The sequence below is a fragment of the Pseudophryne corroboree genome, chromosome 11 (genome assembly GCF_028390025.1).
Source record: "Pseudophryne corroboree isolate aPseCor3 chromosome 11, aPseCor3.hap2, whole genome shotgun sequence".
Taxonomy (NCBI): Eukaryota; Metazoa; Chordata; class Amphibia; order Anura; family Myobatrachidae; genus Pseudophryne; species Pseudophryne corroboree.
The window spans coordinates 813,618-833,237 of record NC_086454.1 but is presented as its reverse complement, the minus strand read 5'-3'; the positions used below and the strand labels follow the sequence as shown (position 1 = coordinate 833,237).

Genomic DNA, 19,620 nt, shown 5'->3' with positions numbered 1-19,620 from the left:
GTCCCAAGTGCGGACTTCTGCTGCAATGCTTGTATATAGTTATTGCTTCAATAAAGGTTATGTTATGGTTGCATCAGGGTTGGACCTGATGCTCTGTTGTTGTCATACTGTTGACTGGTTGTTATAAACTCATGTTATATGGTGTGATTGGTGTGGCTGGTATGAATCTTGCCCTGGATTACCAAATTCCTTTCCTTGTACTGTCAGCTCTTCCGGGCACAGTTTCTCTAACTGAGGTCTGGAGGAGGGACATAGAGGGAGGAGCCAGAGCACACCAGAACCTAAATTCTTTCTTAAAGTGCTCATGTCTCCTGCGGAGCCCGTCTATCCCCATGGTCCTTACGGAGTCCCCAGCATCCACTACGGACTACGAGAAATAGATTTACCGGTAAGTAAAATCTTATTTTTACTTTTTATTTTTTCCTCACAATCCCTTCCCAGCTTAGAAAGAAGCCTGGGTCTGGGATTGTGGAAGCTGCAAGGGTAGCTATTGGCTTGTCAGCGCTCAGAGAGGAGCACCGCCATAGACCACAAACAGCTCAGCATTTCCAGTCTGAGGCTGCAGGAAGGAGCTGGACGGAGCTTACACAAGAAGCCCCGTCATAGCCTCCAATATCTCCTCAGGTAAGACTTTTATACTTTGCTGGGGGATCGGGGCGGTCAGCTCACGCTGCCGTACGCCGTGTGTGGGGACTGCACTGCTATTCCCAGACGCCCGCGCTGCCCACCGCCCGGCCGCTGATACACGCGCCACCGCCGCTCCCGGCCCCTGCTACTGAGGGTACCGCTGCTGACACCGCTCCCAGCCGCTGCCAGCGATCCCCGGTCATAGCTCTCACTAGGGGGGGAGCAGAGGGGGGAAGACTGCCAGCTCATCCCTCACTCAGACTGCGGACAGCGCTCACTGCTGCCGCAGTCTGTCCCAATTGCAGGCAGCGCAGCTGCAGGGGGGGGGGGGGATTATGCCCACAGCAGCAGCACCATACAGGCTGCATGGTATTAACCTATAACAGGCTGTTAAGCCTATATTAATAAAAAGGGCATGATTTTAATGATTGTAAATGTACCAGGGGCACGGATTTATAACCTGAAATGTTGCTATGTTATACAAAGACTGTAAGCACATGGCTGGAGGCCATTTTAACTCTACTTCCTGCTGCTTCTTCCAGGAAGTTGCTGCCCTACAACACTCAGCCAGGAGCAGGGGTGTTAGTGGGAATTTGTCTGTCTTTGTCTATTTGTTTGTCTGTGTACATAATGAGTAAGGCACCGGCAAAGTCAAAAAAGCAACTTAACTGCAATGTCTGTGCAAGTGTATTACCTGATGGATCTACCACATGCACAGTATGTTTTGTAAATACCGCTACAAATACGATTTGTTCTCCTGATCCTCAATGGGCAATACTAGCGGATGTAATGTCTGGGTTACAATCCGAATTGGCCGCCGCTCGAAAGGAGCGGGAAACGGCTAGATCTGAGGCTCGGGTGAGACCGTCAGAGATACCAGAAGGGTCTGGGGACATGACTAGGTCCTTGCAAAGGTCCAAGTCAAGTTCGGGTCACAAAGATAGTTATCATTTGTCTTCTAATTTTCCGGTTTCTGCTATGTTGCATTCTGACGATTCAATGCTGGACCTCACATCGCAAGATGTACATGAGGAAGGTGAGGTGGGCCAGGAGTCAGATAGTGAGGATATTGACAGCCCGGGCATTGATAATCTCATCAGGGCGGTACGCCAGTCTCTGAATTTTACAGAGACTGAAGAATCTCTTACAATTGATGAGGTGATATTTGCTAAACGACAGAGATCTCCGGTGTGTTTTCCTTTTAAAGAATCTCTTAATAAGCAGTTAATAGAGGCATGGAAGAATCCGGATAAACGGTTTTCTATACCTCGCCGGTTTCTGTCTAGTTACCCGTTTCCAGAATCTGTGACATCTAAATGGGAGAATACTCCAATGGTGGATTCGTCGGTGTCAAAACTTTCGAAAAAGTTAACCATTCCAGTACCAACTGCTACTACGCTTAAAGACCCGTCGGCGTAAACTAGAAGCTATGCTAAAGTCAATGTATACAGCAGCAGGGGTGCTGCTTAGACCTGGTTTGGTTGGAATTTGGGTAAATAAGGCTGTGATTATATGGATAACACAGCTCAGGTCGGCCCTACAAGACGACCACCTTATACTTCTAGCTGATCACATCTGTGAAGCTGCTGAGTGTCTATGTATAGCTTCTATGGACGTCTGCCAGGTCAGTTCTCGCCTTTCAGCGTCACTAGTTACGGCACGACGGGCACTCTGGCTGCGTTCTTGGCAGGCGGAGGCAGAGGCCAAACGAGGAATAGAAGCGTTACCTTATGCTGGCGAGAAGTTGTTTGGTCCTGAATTGGACAAATGGATTTCTGAGGCCACGGGGGGAAAAGTCTGTTTTCCTACCATTGCCTGCACAGGTACCTAGATGGAAATACTCTGGACCAGTGTTCAAATCCTTTAGACTTCAGCCCTTTCGAGGCCGTGGTAGAGGAACAACCACACATGGTAGACGTGGTAGAGGACGTGGTTTTCAACAAACCACCACCCGTCGTCAGGACGCTAAGACCACGACAAGCCAGTGGCATTACGGGCTCCCAGCCCATCTCGGATCTTCAGTTGTGGGGGCACACCTTCAGACGTTCCATTTGGCGTGGTTCCAGACATCCACAGATGGGTGGAGCCACAATTTAGTGTTAAAAGGTTACAAAATAGAGTTCGATTGTCTCCCACCAAAGCGCTTTTTCAAGACAGGACTGCCTGTGTCAGAAGACAAGAAGGTGGTTCTGCAGATCGCGATTCAGTCTCTGCTAGATTCAGCAGTTTTGATTCCGGTCCCAGTTCACCGTCAAGGTTATTATTCCAGTCTTTTTGTAGTACCAAAGTCGGATGGCTCGGTCAGACCAATATTGAACCTAAAGGGGCTCAATCAATACGTCACTTACTACAGATTCAAGATGTAATCCCTGCTGTCAATAATTGCAGGTTTAGAGCCACAGGAATTCATGATTGTGCTGGATCTCAAGGATGCGTACTTACACATTCCAATTTGGCCACCGCATCAGAGGTACTTAAGGTTTGTGGTACAGCAAAACAATTATCAATTTCAGGCTCTACCGTTTGGCCTCTCGTCAGCGCCTCGGGTATTCACCAAGGTGATGTCTGTGATGATAGCTCATCTCAGATCCCTGGGAGTGATAATAGTTCCGTACTTGGACGATCTGCTCATCAAAGCTCCGTCTCAACAGATACTCCTCCAACATGCCTTGCTGACATACAATGTGCTAGTTCAGCACGGTTGGTTTGTCAACTTCAAGAAATCGAATCTGATTCCGTCTCAACGACTTCAATTCCTAGGAATGATTCTCGATACAGTGAATCAAAGAACTTACTTGCCAGAACAGAAGGTACAGCGTATTCGTCATCTGGTACAGTTGGTGCTCAAGCCACGCACAGTCTCGGTACATTTGTGCATTTGACTATTAGGAAAGATGGTGGCAGCTTTCGAAGCGCTCCAGTTCGGAAGATTTCACTCGCGTCCTTTTCAACTGGATGTTCTCGCACAGTGGTCAGGCTCGCATCTACAGATTCACCAGGTGGTGCGGTTGTCTCCACGGGCCAGAGTATCACTACTCTGGTGGCTCCAAGTACACAATCTCACCGCAGGGAAAAAGTTCGGCGTCTGGAATTGGATAATTCTAACAACGGACGCGAGTCTCAAAGGTTGGGGAGCTGTGATCCAAAATTGTCAGCTTCAGGGTCTCTGGTCAGATCACGAAAGATTGCTGTCTATAAATGTCCTGGAACTCAGGGCAATTTACAACACGCTGCGACAAGCAGTGCACATGCTCCAGTCTGACTGTCCAGGTGCAGTCAGACAACGTGACGGCAGTCGCGTACATCAACAAACAAGGAGGAACAAGAAGCCGCATGGCCATGCGGGAGGTGGCTCGAAACCTCAATTGGGTCGAGCATCACCAGGTGATATTGTCGGCAGTGTTCATTCCGGGAGTGGACAACTGAGAGGTGGATTATCTCAGCCGTCTGGATTTTCATCCAGGAGAATGGGCATTAAATTAAGAAATGTTTCACATGTTGGTCCAGAGGTGGGGTTACCCACAGGTGGACCTGATGGCATCTCGCCATAATCATCAAACACCCCAGAATGTGTCCAGAACACGAGATCCAAAGGCGAATGCTCTCACGATCGCGTAGCCATACAGCCTCGTGTATCTGTTTCCACCGTTTCCGCTGCTTCCTCTGTTGCTAAAGCGGATCAAACGAGAGTCTACCACAGTCATACTAGTGGCGCCTCATAGGCCTCGGAGGGCATGGTTCTCTGATCTCCACGGGCTACACGCAGACTATCCTTTGACGGGGTGGCTGTTGAAACCACCCTCTTAAGAAGAGAGGGCATTCCGGAATCGGTTATACCAACTATATTACGTGCTAGGAAGCCAGTTATGGCAGCTCATTATCACAGAATTTGGCGTGCCTATATAGGTTGGTGTGAAGCTCGGAGTTTCCGACATCATCTTTCGAGTTATCCCGTCTTTTGCTATTTTTACAGACTGGGTTAGATGGAGGACTATGTTTATCTACACTCAAGGTGCAGGTCTCGGCCTTGTCAATTTACTTTCAAAGGCGTTTGGCTCTTTTGCCAACTGTACACACCTTCCTGCAAGGTGTCCTCAGAGTACAACCTCCATTTATACCACCTACAGCGCCATGGGACTTGAATCTGGTTTTAGATTTTGAACCCTTACAACAAGTGGATGTTAAGTTTCTCACTTGGGGAAAACCGTTTTTCTGCAAGCCTTAGCTTCAGCAAGGCGTGTTTCAGAATTGGGTGCCTTGTCATGCAAGCCTCCGTATTTGGTGTTTCATGATGACAGAGCGGAACTTCGGACGAATCCCGCTTTCCTACCAAAGGTGGTAGTATCTTTTCACATCCATCAACCAATCGTAGTTCCTGTTGTAAATGTTGATTTACTTACAGGACTAAAAGCAACACTTTAAAAATACATTCAATACACTTTAAAATGGAGCCGCTGCGGCCGCTGTAATCAATCCTTAGCCTACGTACTTTTTACACAGTTAGCGTACAAAGCCCCGTACCGTGTACGCACTTTGCATACAAACGCTGCGATGGTCGTACAAAGTACACGCGGTGCGTACACACACAAAGACACGCCGTGAGCACTTTGCAGCTACACGTGTGACTAGATTACACTTATTTAACACTAGCAGGGAAAGAGAGACACGACACCAATTTGTATTTCAAAGACTATGTTGGGATCTGACCCACCAACGGTTCTTTACTAGCAGGTGGTTACAATAACAATACAATAAGAAAATGGCTACAGTCAATGGTACATACGTTTGGTTTCGCCTGCGCTTCCCGGTCCGGTCCTCAGTCATCAAGGTAGATGACCTTCAGAGATTGAGAGAGTGACCTGGCCTGCAGCTGGCTTTTTATACATTTGTTCAAAACCTAACACAATGGGAACTGTAATCTTTGTCCATTGGACACAGGGATGGTCATTTACAGTACAGGAGAGGTCATAGGTCTTTTTGAATAGGTGGGCGATGTCTGTTCCAGGTGCATTTGCAGATGTTCTCCTCTGGGTTCCCGCCGCATATCAAGAGTACAGTAAATACAGTTAATATTTATATTCTGCTCCTGCACATAACTATTCGCAGGAGCGTGCGATCTTCTGCAAACCAACACCGGAATATTGCTCTTAATATACCCTACAGCTGGATACCAAACACCACCTTATAACCTTGTTCTGTCCCCTCCTATCCTGTAAAGGTGAATCCCTTTGTTCTGATACCATTTAAACTATTGTAACTTGCTGGTGTGGTGCAGGGAGACTGTGTACATTGTGCACTATTTGGATTAATTATGTAATGTGTTTTTATGGCTTTTCCATGCGACTACACTACCGTAAATACTCATACCACGCGCTAATACGCAGGACCGCGGGAGCGACCATACGCGAATTGCGAATATGCGCACGCACGGCAGAACAAGTACGTGCACGGAGGCCATCTGTGTGTAGTTTGTACGTGATGTGTGTACTGAAATATTTTCGACTTCGACACTGTTATCAGAAGGTTCAGGAACTCCAGCTACTTCAGATGTGGTACGCGCACTACGCGTTTATGTAACCAGAACGTCTACAGTACGTAAAACGGACACATTGTTTGTTCTCTATGATGCTGTCAAAATGGGTTGGCCAGCTTCCAAGATGGTTTCCAAGATGTCCAGATGGATTAAGCTGACCATACGTCAGGCTTACCTTCATGCTAGTCTACAGCCGCCTGCATCGTTATCAGCTCAGTCCACACGTTCTGTGGGAACTTCATGGGCAGCTGGTCGTGGGGCCTCTAGGACGCAGCTTTGCCGGGCGGCTACGTGGTCATCAGTGCACACGTTTCTGCGCTTTTACAAGTTTGATACGTTTGCGGCATCAGCATCTAGCTTTAGCCGTCTAGTGTTACAGGGGCCAAACAGCTCTCCCGCCCAAGGGGCAAACTTTGGTACGTCCCAAGAGTACTCCAGTGACCCCTAGTGGATGAAAAAGAAAATAGGATAGATTCATTTTTCTTTGAATCCACAGGGGGCACTGGACGCCCACCCAGAGCAGTTTTCACCTGTTTTGTGATAAGTTCAGTGGATCTTATGGTAACACATTCTCACCTTGTTCAAATGTTCAGGTTATATTGATTATTGTGTCAACTGTGTAGTTGTCCATTCTGTTATAATGTTATATGTAATTCTCCATTGTTCATCTTCTCTCTTGCTCCTGTTCGGCTCAGTAAAAAACACTGAGGTACTATGGGAGTATGGAGGGTTACGAATTTAAATATTTAAATGTGCCTATCCTGCTAACGCCCCGTCCATATCCCAAGAGTACTCCAGTGCCCCCTGTGGATTCAAAGAAAAGGATTAACCTGGTACCAAAATCCTATTATCTTGGGCGATCCTGCCCCCCGGGATGCTGCTGGGGTAATCGCTGGCGACATGTCACATGAACTGTGTGATGGATTGGGTTACTTGGTGTCTTCATCCTCCAGTTGTCTACACCACAAGCACCTTGTGTACTGCACTGTGTGATCTGCTGGGGAGAGAACTGTGTGATGGATTGGGTTACTTGGTGTCTTCATCCTTCAGTTGTCTACACCACAAGCACCTTGTGTACTGCACTGTGTGATCTGTTGGGGGGGAGAACTGTGTGATGGATTGGGTTACTTGGTGTCTTCATCCTTCAGTTGTCTACACCACAAGCACCTTGTGTACTGCACTGTGTGATCTGTTGGGGGGGGGGGGAGAACTGTGTGATGGATTGGGTTACTTGGTGTCTTCATCCTTCAGTTGTCTACACCACAAGCACCTTGTGTACTGCACTGTGCGATCTGTTGGGGGGGGGAGAACTGTGTGATGGATTGGGTTACTTGGTGTCTTCATCCTCCAGTTGTCTACACCACAAGCACCTTGTGTACTGCACTGTGCGATCTGTTGGGGGGGGAGAACTGTGTGATGGATTGGGTTACTTGGTGTCTTCATCCTCCAGTTGTCTACACCACAAGCACCTTGTGTACTGCACTGTGCGATCTGCTGGGGGGAGAACTGTGTGATGGATTGGGTTACTTGGTGTCTTCATCCTTCGGTTCTCTTGTGATCTTCCTGCAGCTGGAGTACGGGAAGAAGATCTTAATGATGTTGAGCAAAGAATAGGTTGCAAAATTCCTGAAGACTATCGCTGTTCCTTGCGGATCCACAATGGGCAGAAGCTGGTGGTGCCCGGGTGAGACAGAGTGGTGGTAGCTATTTCTTACTGAAGGGCCGTCTGTTACAGTGGTTATCTATGTGTCAAGATACTGTGTGGACCTCTGGCTTATCTTATGCCTCAATGTTCTATGTTGGTATCTCAGGCTGATGGGCAGCATGGCTTTGTCAAACCATTACCGGTCCGAGGACTTGCTGGACATAGACACAGCAGCGGGTGGTTTCCAGCGACGGATGGGTCTCAAACAATGCCTGCCAATCACCTTCTGCATCCACACGGGGCTCAGCCAGTACCTGGCATTGGCAGATGCTGAGGGGAGGCATCGGAATGACATATTCTATCAGTGTCCGGTAAGGCTTGGTCGCCTCATGTGAGTGGTTGCTTCTCCTTAGAACATTGAACCACAGTTGCCATTAAAGGCAAAATTTATTCTGGTTTACCATGCCAAGCAGATATGCTCGAAATACAGATTGTGTGTGATTATATTGTCTGTGGGATCCTGGGAAAGAGGGAAATGAGTCTCACAGGTCTCTCATCCCTAGAAATTTTAGACTGTCCTTCAGGTCCATAATTAAAAATGTAAATCGTTTTGTACCCCCTCCACTCCCTGTTATCTGGCTTTAGCTGGCAGCCTTGGAGCAACGCAAACTTCTCTAGATCAGACATAGGGAATGCTTGTGGGTCCCACACAAAGGACTGTGACCTCCTAGTTTGAGTAGATGTGTACCACTGGAAGTAATGGACTCGATAGCATTGTTCTGTATTGACGTATGGTGATGAATGGAAGACTAGGGGGCACTTACTGATCTATACATAATGTCATATTCATTGTCCCCTCACACAGCAAGTTAAATAGCCAAATTGTAGTCCTTGAGCGACAGGTGCAGGTGACAAGTACAGTATAGTGATAGCCAAATCCAAAATGAAACACGCATTGTGTACAATTAAAAGTAACAGAAAACAAAAACTCATTTACATGCTGTTCCCTAGTCCTATACTATGATTGGCCCCTCGGTGTCCCTAAAGGCGCAAGCAGGAGGCCTCCCATCTTTTGTAGGCGAGTCTTTTTTATCAGACTTCTAGGGAAGTAATCAAGGCCCCCCCTTCACCCACAAGCTTTCCATTCTGATGACGCATTACAGTCTGATAGAAGAAACATACGTTTTACAGATATATCGGGATCAAACAAGAGATATTTAATGTATCTACCATAATTCCACCCAAAACAAACAATTTTCAGGTTTCATAGGGGTTCCACACGGTACATTGGGGGTGTACAGTAGGTGGTGGATGAGAGTCCGGGCACCAAACAGTTAAAGCATTCAGCGTATCCCAGAGTGCTTGGCTCCTCTTCCCTACAACCCCGCATCTGTATTCAGGCATTAAGTTTTTAGTTGGTGCCTACAGGAAGCAGGTGCACCGTTACAGAAGATTGCTGCAAAGCGTTTTATTTTTTATTTTTTCACTGAGCTGACTGCGCTGTAAGTTTAATAGACTTCAGCACTGCATCTCTATCACCCTTCCACCAGCGTCGTACTCCCGCTTGGCCAGAGCCTCAGACGGGAACTTGCGGCAGGGGACCACTCTCCCAGCAGCAGTGTGCGCAAATTGGGAAACTCCGCCTCCAGAGGGTTCTCATGTGACACGTCTGGTGGTTACGTCCACTTTGCCTGTAACAACTGTTTCCTCACTGAAGGAATCTACAGTGGCTGCTTCATGGGCCGCAAAGGCTATCGAAGCATGGTCACAGGCAATTGAAGAGGAACTGCCTGCAGAAATGATCAGGATGTACCTAGATCATGTTAAGGCAGCAACTTCTTCAATTGAAGAAGCATCAGGGGCTGGAGTTCTAGCAGCAAAACAGTCTGCAGCCTCTGTGCTAGCACGACTTATTCTTTGGCTATGTTCTTGGAAAGTGGATGTAGATTCCAAGAAAACACTGGAAATTCCACCCTTTTACGGGAGATACTCGCTTTGGCGAAGAGCTGTAGCATCATTGGCAGTGGCCAAAACTGCCTTTTTGCCCCCAGCTCTTACTCGGCAGGCCAAAAGCTCCAGTTTTCGTACCTTTCGTCCACAAGGTAAAGCAAAAGAACAGGTATTTCTTAGGCAGACACGCGCTACAAATACCTCTAAGCCCAAGTCCAAGCAATGTTGGACTGCATTGTACACTGACAAGCCGCAGCCTGACCGGGCGTTCCTCCCCATGGGGGATTTCAGGGTTGGAGGACGACTTCTGCTCTTTGTGCAGGGGTTCACCACGACCACGTCAGATGCTTGGGTGCAAGAAATAGTCTTTCACGGGTTCGCCATCTCGTTCAAGAGGCGCCCCCTCAACAGTACTGCCCCCACGGGCCTTCCATCAGATCAAGAAAAGGCCCTGATACTACAAAAAGTAGTCGACTCACTTCTACAAATTGAAAAAGGGAGGGTGAAATCCTTAATGGTGCTTCTAGTAAACCGATTGCTGCCTTCTTTTGCCCAACGGTGGACTTATCCCAGGTAGTCCAAAAGTGGAACAGAAAGAGTTGTGGTGGTGTGGACTAGATGGCGCTATCGCTCAAGCGGTGATGGTGAATATGAGAGTGCTCAAAAAAATACTTAGCTGTGCCGTCTCCGGACGGAAAGTCAAGGGTGTTCAATGTTCAACTTTTGATAGAGAGCTCAACCGTGTTCAAAAAATAGGAAAATGAAACAGAAGTATACAATGTGTAGTATTATCGCGTGAAACAAAATGAGGCAATAACGTAGTCTACGTTTTTTGCCGATAGGCTAGTAGGCTTCACTAGGCAATGTGAATGGTCAGATAATTGGTGATCTTTTTAAACCAACAAATTGAGACAGTGTTCTCATATAAACACACCTGACTTACAAAAAGACAGGTGTTGACATGCCCATAAAGGTATCTTTTCAAGATGTGATGTGCTCTTTATCAATTGGTGGTTGAAGACCAGGATCTAAATGGTATCTGCTATTGTGAGAGAGGGGCGTACCTAACACTCACGTGAGGGAAGGTCGATATCCTCATATAGCGGTTTCTTTCAAGGACATCGTTCCAAAGGGGTCACCATGGTGGTTAAATATCCGATGCTAAAATACTCGACTGTATTTCTGCCCTTAATAATGGTTAGGCCTTTTCACCAACTGCTCAATAAAAAATCTTCCATGGCTGATGCTCCCAGAAACGCCAGACTTCTTGTTTCTGTTTTCAATGGGTCACCACTCACCTACTTGGATACGTGTCTCCATACAGAGACATTACTTTCAGATCCTGATTTGCCGAGCACCTTATTTGCAAGAGTGCCTGGTGTCTATATCCCCGATGGGTTAGGAAACGGGTCCTTCCTCTCTCCCGCTGTATTGAGTCGCCCACTGCCTGGACTTGTACCTGGTTCACTGCTGGAGCTGCTCCCCGCTACCTTTTGGACTATCCACCTGCTGCCTGTGGAACTCTCCCTCCTGCACCTCTCTGGTGTTTGCCGGTGCGCGACTCAACACAGCGGGAGAGAGACACTCGGCCGCCACAGATGATCAGGTGCAAGCCGGCAAGTCCAGGCGGCAGGCGACTCAATACAGCAGGAGAGAGGAAGGTCCCGTTTCCTAACCCGTCGGGGATATAGACACCAGGCACTCTTGCAAATAAGGTGCTCAGCAAATCAGGATCTGAAAGTAATGTCTCTGTATGGAGACACGTATCCAAGTAGGTGAGTGGTGACCCATTGAAAACAGAAACACAAGAAGTCTGGCGTTTCTGGGAGCATCAGCCATGAAAGATTTTTTTATTGAGCAGTTGGTGAAAAGGCCTAACCATTAAGGGCAGAAATACAGTCGAGTATTCCAGCATCGGATATTTAACCACCATGGTAACCCCTTTGGAACGATGTCCTTGAAAGAAACCGCTATATGAGGATATCGACCGTCCCTTACGTGAGTGTTAGGTACGCCCCTCTCTCACAATAGCAGATACCATTTAGATCCTGGTCTTCAACCACCAATTGATAAAGAGTACATCACATCTTGAAAAGATACCTTTATGGGCATGTCAACACCTGTCTTTTTGTAAGTCAGCTATGTGTTTATATGAGAACACTGTCTCAATTTGTTGGTTTAAAAAGATCACCAATTCTCTGACCATTCACATTGCCTAGTGAAGCCTACTAGCCTATCGGCAAAAACCGTAGACTACGTAATTGCCTCATTTTGTTTCACGCGATAATACTACACATTGTATACTTCTGTTTCATTTTCCTATTTTTTGAACACGGTTGAGCTCTCTATCAAGGCTTGAACATTGAACACCCTTGACTTTCCGTCTGGAGACGGCACAGCTAAGTATTTTTTTGAGCACTCTCATATTCACCATCACCGCTTGAGCGATAGCGCCATCTAGTCCACACCACCACAACTCTTTCTGACTCACTTCTACAGTCTGGAGTGATAATGGCAGTTCCTCAATCTCAAAGGGGACAAGGCTACTAATCGACCCTATGCTTGGTACCAAAACCCAACTGGTCACACCGGCCAAATCTCAACCTCAAATCTTTAAACAGGTTTGTGAAAGTGTCCATGTTTCACATGGAAACCCTGCGAGCCATAGTTCTGGCCACGGAACCTGGAGATTTTATGGTGTCACTAGATATACAGGATGCATATCTGCATATTCCTATTGCACTCTCGCATCAACGATTCCTGCAGTTTGCTATTGGCAGCCACCATTTTATCAGTTCCAGGCACTACCATTTGGCCTAGCTACTTCGACTAGGATATTTACCAAGGTAGTGGCTGTCATGGCAGCACACCTTTGTCGTCAGGGAATCAGAATTCTCCCGTACCTGGCCGATCTGCTGATTCTGGCGAACTTGCACGATGTTCTCCTATCTCACCTTACACCGTCGCAGCGGATGTTACACTTGGGAGCACTTCTCTCAAAGTCAACGACTCTTCCTATCACTGGACAAGGTGTTGAGATTGAGGAACAAAATACGTCCGTTCCTTCACTGTCCTCGAGTGTCCGTTCATTTAGTAATGCAAATTCTCGGTCTATTGGGGTCCTCGTGTGACGTGGTCGAATTTGCACGATTTCACTCACGCCCTTTACAGCGGCCGATTCTTACCAAGTGGAACTGTCAGCCTCATCGCATCAAGTCACAAATTATAACTCTGACTCCGGAGGTACGTCTGTCACTGACTTGGTGGCTCCATGACCAAAAGCTGGACAGGGAACCACCCTTCTGGATCCTCCTAGAGGATACTGGGGTCCACATTAGTACCATGGGGTATAGACTGGTCCACTAGGAGCCTTGGGCACTTTAAGAAAGCAATAGTGTGGGCTGGCTTCTCCCTCTATGCCCCTCCTACCAGACTCAGTTTAGAAAATGTGCCCGGAGGAGCCGGTCATACTTGGGAAGCTCCTGAAGAGTTTTCTGCATTTATTTTCTATTTTATTATTTTCAGGCAGGTCTGACTGGCACCAGCCTGTCTGCTTCGTGGGACATAGGAAGGGGGGGAACGGCCCAACCTCTCTCAGGGTTAATGGTCCCGTTCCCCGCTGACAGGACGCTAGCTCCTGAGGGTACTATTCGCAAGCCCCACCACTGCGAGCATACAGACCCGCAGCACGCCGCCACCCCTAACAGTGCCAGAAGACTGAAGAGTGGTGAGTACTGAGCCGGCCTCCCGGTTAGCGGGTCGCTGGCAGTAATGGTGGCATCAGGGTAGGAGCGCAGCGCTGCATGCACGCTGCGCTCCAGGCTTCAGGGGCACTGTGTGACTGCTGTGAGGGGCAGCTGGAGCCACTACTGTTACCCACAACTGGCACATATTACAGGGGTTTATTCTGTCACCTCAGCCAGTATAAAAAGCGGGAAGACTGCACGCCATTACGTGGGCTTTCACTATGAGCGGATTCAGCGGCTCACCAGCGCCATTTCCCTTCTGCATCTTACACAGGCAGCCGGACAGGAAAGTGCAGCTCCTCCACACGGACTCCAGAGCACCTCAGTGGTACCAGGGCGTCATAGTAAAGGGGGAGGGGGAGCAATAATCTGGTGTACTAAGCCCTATTAAGGGTACTCCATTTGCGACCCAGCGAAGTCTATACTTTAGCTATAAGAACGCGGTGTGGCTGGCTCCAATACTCTGCGTCTCCCTAGAAGAGGCTTTGTGTGGGTGTGCTTTTAACCTATTCCTCTCTGCGTGTGTGTGTGTGTGTGTGTGTGTGTGTGTGTTCTTTACATTTACTATGTGAAAGGAGTGTGTATCATGCACGGCAGAGTGTTTCTCTCTCTCTGGGGGATCACTGCAGTGTACTCAGGATAGTACACATTCTCAGGCTAGTGGATCTGAACCAGTATGGTTAGATTCATTAAAAGGGATGATTTCAAATATTTCAAATAAATTATCCCAAAATGAGAAGGAGACGCAATACTTGAGGCAATCTGTTGATGACCTGATGACTAGAGATTCAGTGGTCATTCCAGCGTCTCAGACCCCTGCCATTTGTCCACAGAAGCGTACTCTGGCCCAAATCATGCAGGCTCATACCGATGATGATGATTTATCAGACCAGGAGGAGGGTGAGGTGGACTCAGGAGGGGGGATGCAGCTTTGTCACAGGGAATACAAGCCCTGATTGAAGCTATAAGAGACGTCCTGCACATTCCTGACAAAGTGTCAGAGGACGAGGAGGAATCCTTTTTTAAAGTGAAAAAGAAATCCTCTGCTACTTTCCTTGCATCTAAGGAATTAAATTCCCTATTTGAAGCAACTTGGGTAAATCCTGACTAGAAGTTTCAGGACCCAAAATGGTTACTCACATCCTTCCCGTTTCCTCAGAATGATAGGAAAAAATGGGACCACCGATAGTTGACGCATCGGTTTCTAGGCTGTCACGAAAGATAGTTTTACCTGTCCCTGGGGCAGCTTGGTTGAAAGATGCTGCTGACCACAAGATTGAGACCACTCTCAAATCTCTGTACACAGCTGCGGGGGTGACCCAGAGACCCACTATAGCTTGTGCATTTAGGGCCATTGTATAATGGTCAGGTAATCTAATTGACAGGTTAGATTCCTTATCCAGGGGGGGAGATAATTTTACTCCTACAGCATATACAGGACTCTGCTAATTTTATGGTGGTGGCCATAAAGGAAATTGGTTTGCTCAACGCGCATACCACTGCCATGGCAGTGTCAGCACGCAGGGGCTTGTGGCTACGCCAGTGGACTGCGGACGCAGATTCCAGGAAAGGCGTGGAAAGCCTACCTTTCACAGGTGAAGCCCTTTTTGGAGATGAACTGGATACGTGGGTATCCAAGGCTACTGCGGGTAAGTCTACGTATCTTACTTCCGCGGCTGCCCGGCTAGAAAATCCTACACTACTCCAACTCTGCAGTCCTTTCGGACAGCGAAGTTTAAAAACAAAACCAAAGGTTCCTCTACGGCCTTTAAAGGCAATAGAGGTAAACCCAGAAAACCAGCAACTGCAGGTTCACAGGAACAGAACCCCGGTTCTGCTTCCTCTAAGCCTTCAGCATGACTGTGGACGCACTGCCTGGAAGACAGGCAGGTGGGAGCCCGTTTGAGACTCTTCAGTCACATATGGGCAACGTCATGCCAGGATCCCTGGGTCAAAGATCTTATAGGCCAGGGCTACAGACTGGAGTTTCAGGAACTCCCACGTCACAGATTCTTCAAATCAGACTTACCAGCTTCTCAAGAAGCAAGTATGACTTTACAGGAAGCAATTCAAAAACTGGTACAGACTCAGGTTGTTGTTCAACTTCAACTGCAAAACCAGGGTTATTATTCCAACCTGTTTGTAGTACCGAAACCGGACGGTTCGGTAAGGCCCATTTTAAATCTCGAGTCGTTGAACCCGTGTTCAAGTTCAAGATGGAGTCTCTGAGAGCGGTGATCTTAGGTCTAGAGGAGGGGGAATTCTTGGTGTCTCTGGATATCAAGGATGCGTACCTTCATATTCCGATTTGGCCGCCTCATCAAGGTTATCTCAGGTTTACCTTGCAGGACACTCACTACCAGTTCCAGGCCCTGCCATTTGGCCTCTCTATTGCATGGAGGTAATGGCAGAGATGATGTTTCTCCTCCGCAAACAGGGAGTGAACATAATACATACCTGGACGATCTGCTGATAAAAGCACCATCCAGGGAGAGGTTGTTAGACAACATTGCCCTCTCCACCCGACTGCTCCAGGATCACGGGTGGATTCTGGAACCAACACGGAGGCTTCCGTTGCTGGGGATGATACTGGATACGGAGGCACAGAAGGTGTTCCTTCCGTTGGAAAAGGCATTGGTGATACAGTTATTGGTGTGGGATGTTCTAAGACAAACCCGGATATCTGTACATCTATGCATTCGCCTTCTGGGGAAAATGGTGTCAGCTTACGAGGCGCTGCAGTACGGAAGGTTTCAAGCAAGGCCCTTCCAGCTGGATGTGTTGGACAAATGGTCCGGATCGCATCTTCACATGCACCAGAGGATCAGTCTGTCGCCAAAAGCCAGGATTTCCCTTCTGTGGTGGCTTCAGACTTCTCACCTGACCGTAGGCCGGAGGTTCGGGATTCAAAATTGGAATCTGCTAACCACAGACGCAAGCCTCAGAGGTTGGTAAGCTGTCACCCAGGGGGAACAGTTCCACGGAAGATGATCAAGTCAGGAAGCCATTCTTCCGATCAACATTCTGGAACTAAGGGCCATATACAAAGCCCTTCTACAGGCATCGCATCTTCGCCTTCACCCGGAGGTGTTCGGGTGCTTGACACGTCGGTGGGGAATTCCACAAATCGACATGATGGCCTCTCATCTGAACAAGAAGCTCAAGCTGTATTGTTCCGGGTCGAGGGACCCACAAGCAGTGGCGGTGGACGCTCTGGTGACTCCATGGGTCTACCAGATGGTGTACGTGTTTCCACCACTCCCACTGATCACAAAGATTCTCAAAAGATTAAAAAGGGAAAAGGTTCAAGCAATTCTCATTGCTCCGGACTGGCCAAGAAGGGCCTGGTATGTGGATCTACTGGAGATGCTCCCAGAGCACCGGTGGTTCTACCTCTTCACGGGGACCTTCTCCAACAGGGACCGTTCGTCTTTCAAGACTTACCGTGGCTACGTTTGACGGCACAGGGGTTGAGCGTTACATTCTAGCCCGGAAAGGGATCCCGGATAGGGTTATTCCAACCCTGATACAAGCCAGAAAGGGGGTATCGTCTAAACATTACCACCGTATTTAAAAAGGAATACATCTCTTGGTGTGAGAACAGGAAATTTCCTGCGGTGGAATTTCAGCTGGGATATTTTCTCCTCTTTCTGCAGTCGGGTGGATGTGGGCCTAGGTTTTGGCTCCATAAAAGTCCAGATTTCGGCCTTATCCATTTTCTTCTAGAAACAATTGGTTTCTCTCCCTGAGGTTCAGACATTTTTTGAAGGGGGTTCTGCACATCCAACCTCCCTTTGTGCCTCCTACGGCATGATAAAGCTAAATATTTATCGTATATAATACCCTTTATGAGGTTTAAGAACACTGTACGCTAACTACGTATGAAGTACCGTAAGGGTACGCACGTTGCGTAACAATCGCTTAGCCGTGGTCGAGACGCTCAAGCGTTACGTTCGCTCACGGCCAAGAGATCACTGGCAGGCACGCTATTGGCTGCCGAATACCGTAATGATTCGCTACAGCGATGCGACCGCTCGAGACCACGAGGAGATCACCAGCGGCGCTTACGCTCACAATGTAAAACCTTTTATATCTAACCATAAACAGTGTATTATGCAGTAAACCCTTTGGGTGGTGATATGGTGTAAATGCAACACAGTATAACCTTACTAGCTTAAAAGCAGTTTGAGCGTCACCGACGCTCTGAGAATACTTAACTCTATAAGAAATACACAGATACCTGGGCTTAGGGTCCAACGCCTAATATATATATATATTTTGAATGATATACTTGCAAAAGAATTAATACAAATACAAATCATACACTACAATATAACATAGACTAACTAACCAGGTAACTACACAGTAAATACAATACTATTAAGTTTTTAAAAGAAAAAATGAGAGAAAGAAGAGAGAGAGAGATATGGCCCATAATAACAAGAGAGAAACAGTATGATTACGGAGAAAAACTTACGCACAAAGGAAACGATCGCATGCGCCTCTGGACATCCAGCTCCCGATTTTCAGCAATGATAACCGTTGAAGAGTAAGAGCTGGATGTGATCGGCCTTTCTATTTATGCCCCACACACAATGCAATTCAATGGTCCCTACAATCTCATTGTTCATTGGACACCGGAATTCGGCCTTGCATCATAACAAAAGGTCATAGGTTGATTCATACAGGTGGGCTGTGACTATTTCCAACAGCTCAGGTGGGAGGGAAACTGGGTTTCCCGCCGCATGGGTAATAAAGTGCAAATAAAGTAAATGTTCATAAACTTCTTATGTCCATAACTATTCGCACGAGCGATTGATCTGCTTCAAACCAACACCGGAATATTTCTAATTAAATATTCTTCCGATGGATACTAAACACCACTGTATTACTCCTGTCTGACCCTTCGTATCAAACAAAGAGGGATTTCTCTGTTCATGAACATTCTATATTAACCAAACTTGCAGAATCTATCAAAGGGACCATGATCTACAAAATACATTATATAGTGAAAATATGTAATGATTGAGTCGCACGCTACGATCACATAAACTCTACCGTAAATACGCATACCATGCGCCTGCGGGTGCCCGCGACTGTGAGTATGCGCACGTACGGGAGAGCGTACGCATGCGCAGCACGGACCTGTGTGAGGTGCAAATATGGTAGTGTGCATAGAGATAATTTTCTGACTTTGACAGTCCACCCTTTGGCAGTCAACAATAACTGCCACTTCCTGAAAACATTTCAAAAAAGAGAAAAATATATGTTAGGGGTTAATACATTTACATGGTTGGGTAAGGGAGGAGAGGAGATGGTAGGAAAAGGGTATGACCTAGTGAGATAGCAGAAGCATGTGTGTATGAATCCGTGCTTGGGGGTCATGTATCATCGTGCCGTACGTGTTTTAAATCAAGCTTCGAGGTATTGCGAAGTATACATGTGAATTCCTTCTTATCCCGTGGTACGGGTCTGTGGATGGGCTGTCAAACTTTACCGAGCTCTTTTCGGCTTTGGTTGTAACAAAATGGGGGAGCACATTTTAGTTGATGATACATGAATGGGGGAGATATGTGATTGCTGATATCTGTGCCTGTATTCCCTATCGACTATGTGTGTCATTACCTGAGGGTTGTAGAAATGAAGAAAAGACATAATTACGGTAAATGCGGTGGTATTCTATGTCAGGTAAATGTACAGTCGTCGATTGAGGTCTTGTTTGGTGTCTGTTGAATGCAGTCTTCTTTGTGCTTTTGCCCATAAGGTGCGAGCAAAAGCTGTCAATGTCCATAGATTTACAAAAGTGTTGGGCTAGCGTAATTTTAAAATTTCTAGGGAAACTGGGGATCCATGGCATAGTTCATCAAAAATCTGTGTATCAGGTTGTCAAACTTCTTCTTTAATCCCTCTGTTGTCTGTATATCGGCTCATCAAATTCCTCGTCCAAGTGGGTCTTGTTACCTTGGAGAAAACGGAAAAACAGGTGAAAGAAACGGACCGTAGAAATCGCATTTTCATCACATCATTGTTTCTACATTTGGGTCATAAATCAAGTCCAGGTTAATTACAGTTTCCTCACTCCTTAAACTCATTACCCTAGTACGATGATTGCACTTCAT

The 19,620-nt window shown here is 47.2% G+C and overlaps 1 protein-coding gene across 1 annotated transcript in view; it reads left to right on the top strand.

Moving 5' to 3' along the window:
* FBXO3 (F-box protein 3) overlaps positions 1-19,620 on the top strand; it is a 175,664-nt gene that overhangs the window by 44,686 nt on the left and 111,358 nt on the right. The window contains exons 4-5 of the mRNA XM_063946256.1: positions 7,730-7,844; positions 7,972-8,176. Of these exons, the coding sequence (XP_063802326.1) occupies positions 7,730-7,844; positions 7,972-8,176 (320 nt within the window). The remainder of the gene's footprint in view (positions 1-7,729; positions 7,845-7,971; positions 8,177-19,620) is intronic.